Source organism: Nestor notabilis, unplaced genomic scaffold, assembly GCF_000696875.1.
Source record: "Nestor notabilis isolate BGI_N333 unplaced genomic scaffold, ASM69687v1 scaffold2876, whole genome shotgun sequence".
NCBI lineage: Eukaryota > Metazoa > Chordata > Aves > Psittaciformes > Psittacidae > Nestor > Nestor notabilis.
Window position 1 is genome coordinate 26,055 of NW_009933203.1, and position 2,381 is coordinate 28,435.

General features: G+C 36.4%; 1 protein-coding gene across 1 annotated transcript in view; it reads right to left on the reverse strand.

The window, feature by feature from the left end:
* The window catches only part of PIP5K1B (phosphatidylinositol-4-phosphate 5-kinase, type I, beta), a 51,532-nt gene that overhangs the window by 21,036 nt on the left and 28,115 nt on the right, over nucleotides 1–2,381 (reverse strand). Inside the window, exons 7-9 of the mRNA XM_010016754.1 lie at nucleotides 1,723–1,806; nucleotides 1,573–1,621; nucleotides 943–1,027 (exon numbers count right to left, since the gene is read on the reverse strand). Of these exons, the coding sequence (XP_010015056.1) occupies nucleotides 943–1,027; nucleotides 1,573–1,621; nucleotides 1,723–1,806 (218 nt within the window). The remainder of the gene's footprint in view (nucleotides 1–942; nucleotides 1,028–1,572; nucleotides 1,622–1,722; nucleotides 1,807–2,381) is intronic.

Consider the following 2,381-nt stretch of genomic DNA (forward strand, 5'->3'; position numbering starts at 1 on the left):
TGGCAGAGACACCATGTGAGGAACTGGCCACAACCCCCATTCCCTGTCCCCCCTGCACTGCCTGGGGGGCAGAGGAGGAGAAATTGTGAGTGAACTTGAGACCAGGATGAACGGAGAGGTAAGGGAAAGGTGTTTTAAGATCTGGTTTCATTTCTCATTTCCCTACTCTGATGTGATTGGTAATAAATTAAATTAATTTTCCTGAGTTGAGTCTCTTTTACCTATGACGGTAGCTGGTGAGAGATTGCCTTGTCCTTATCAAGATCCATGAGCTTTTTGTTGTATTTTTCTCCCACCATCCAGTTGAGGAGGGAGTGTGATAGAGTGGCTTTGGTGGGCACCTGCTATCCAGCCAAGGGCAACCCACCATACCCTGTAAGTAGCTAATAGTGATATGTAGCTTAACCTTGAAAATTAATTAAAAAGTAAGAAAGGAGAAAAGGAGGGGAAAACTAGAAACAGGTGATAGTGAAAAAGACAAAGGACTTCATTAATATCCAACTTCTGATATTTTTCCTTGATAAAGCACATAAGAAATCCATATCAAAGTGAAGAATGCCTGTCTTCTCCAACATGCTTTTCGAACATTGCATGTAACAATCTTCTGCAAATTAAAGATACCAAAATCAGTGGGAGTATTCCCACGAATAACAGATGCAGGATTGGACACAACATTAGATCATTAAATTTATCTTTATATCAATGCTAATATACAGGAATCTGTTTTACGTTCAGATGCCTGTAACGTGGTGACAAAAAATAAATAGCAAATAATTCTCTGTAATTTTACTATTGAGTATGATCCCATTAGCTCCACTGAAGAAACTCACCTTCTAGCAATGTAAGTGCTACATGATGTTGAAGAAAGGATTCTTCTATTGCCAGGACAGGAGCATTATAAAGTAATGATTATATAAATACATAGAAAAGTAAAAGTCTTACCTTGAACTTTCTTGAAAACTCTTGTACTCATAAACTTCAAAAATCTGTCTGCGTAAAAACTTGGTCGGTGAACTGAAACAGTATCCTACAAGATTGAAAAAGGTCTCAGTCACATTTTCCATAAGTGTATGACAAGTAAATTGTCAGGAATGAAGCTGGACATCTCAAAACTATATCATACATTTCATGCATATTCAAAAGAAGTGAAACCTAACAAGTTTTTTTCTTTTTAAAGGTTAATTGTTCAAGAACTTTTAAGTATTTCATTTATGAAATTGTGAGTTATGAATAATGCAGTCATATTCTGCAAAATCTTCATAACATCTGAAATGCTTTTTTCACATTATGTACAATTTTTTGTTACAGATTCATCAATGTCCTGTTATGTGGCCATTGTCTTGTGCAAGTCAGAAGGATAAAACGATCATTTGGTTGCTTTTTTAAGATCAACAAATAAAATCACAGCATGCATTGGGAAATGGACTTAAAAGATTTCAGCAACAGCCCAAACAATGTGGTGATGGTAGACTACAAATACACCTGAGCTAGCTCTTTCCTGGTCAACGTAAGTCAAAGGTCCATTAGCTAAAATATCATCAGTTAAAAAAAAAATAAATAAAATCTACTTACCCCATCATAAACAAGAGCTTTCCAAGAATGTTCCAGCTTCTTCATTAATCTAAGCACATAAAAACAAAATCAGAATTGCTTTATAAAACTTCTCCATTGGTAAATAATTTCAGAATAGCTTACACAATAAAAATCTGCAATTCATCTTACCGGTAGGACTGGAGAATATCAATAATGCCCATAAACAGAAGCAACTTTTCTTCCTTATGGGTTTTAGCTGGAATACCTCCCATTCTGAGAGAAACAACAAAAACATAGTTAGATTATCTTTATATGTATCTCTGATTATCATTTAGTAGGTGAACCGTACCCACGTGAAAACCTGAAGAAATAGGCACAACATTAAACTTAGATGCCACAGTGCGAAGTCAGTCAGATGTAGGTCATTTAGCATACAACTGATTTTAAACAGCAAACCTAAAGTATCTCAGATCCAGTGGTAAATGTCAATGTCCATTGTAAACTCCTCCTACTTTACTACCTAGAAAAAAGGGACCATTGTTTTTGGGACCAAAAAATGAAATCCAGTTTTTGGTTTGGCAGCTGCTGTTGGCATTGATGGATCCACTACAAAACTAGAAGAGAGACTGAAGACACAACACATGCAACACCTCCAAATCTTATTTAACAGTTTAAGAAACAAATAATACACTCCTGAAACAGCTACCAAAGAGCTGAGAGAATATTCCCCACTCTGCCATTAACGCACAGTAGTCCGTAGTCCCTTCCCCTGATAAAACAGGGCTACCATCTACTCCATCTTTTTTTTTTTTTTTTTTTTTTTTTTTTGGGGGGGGGGTGGGGGGGGG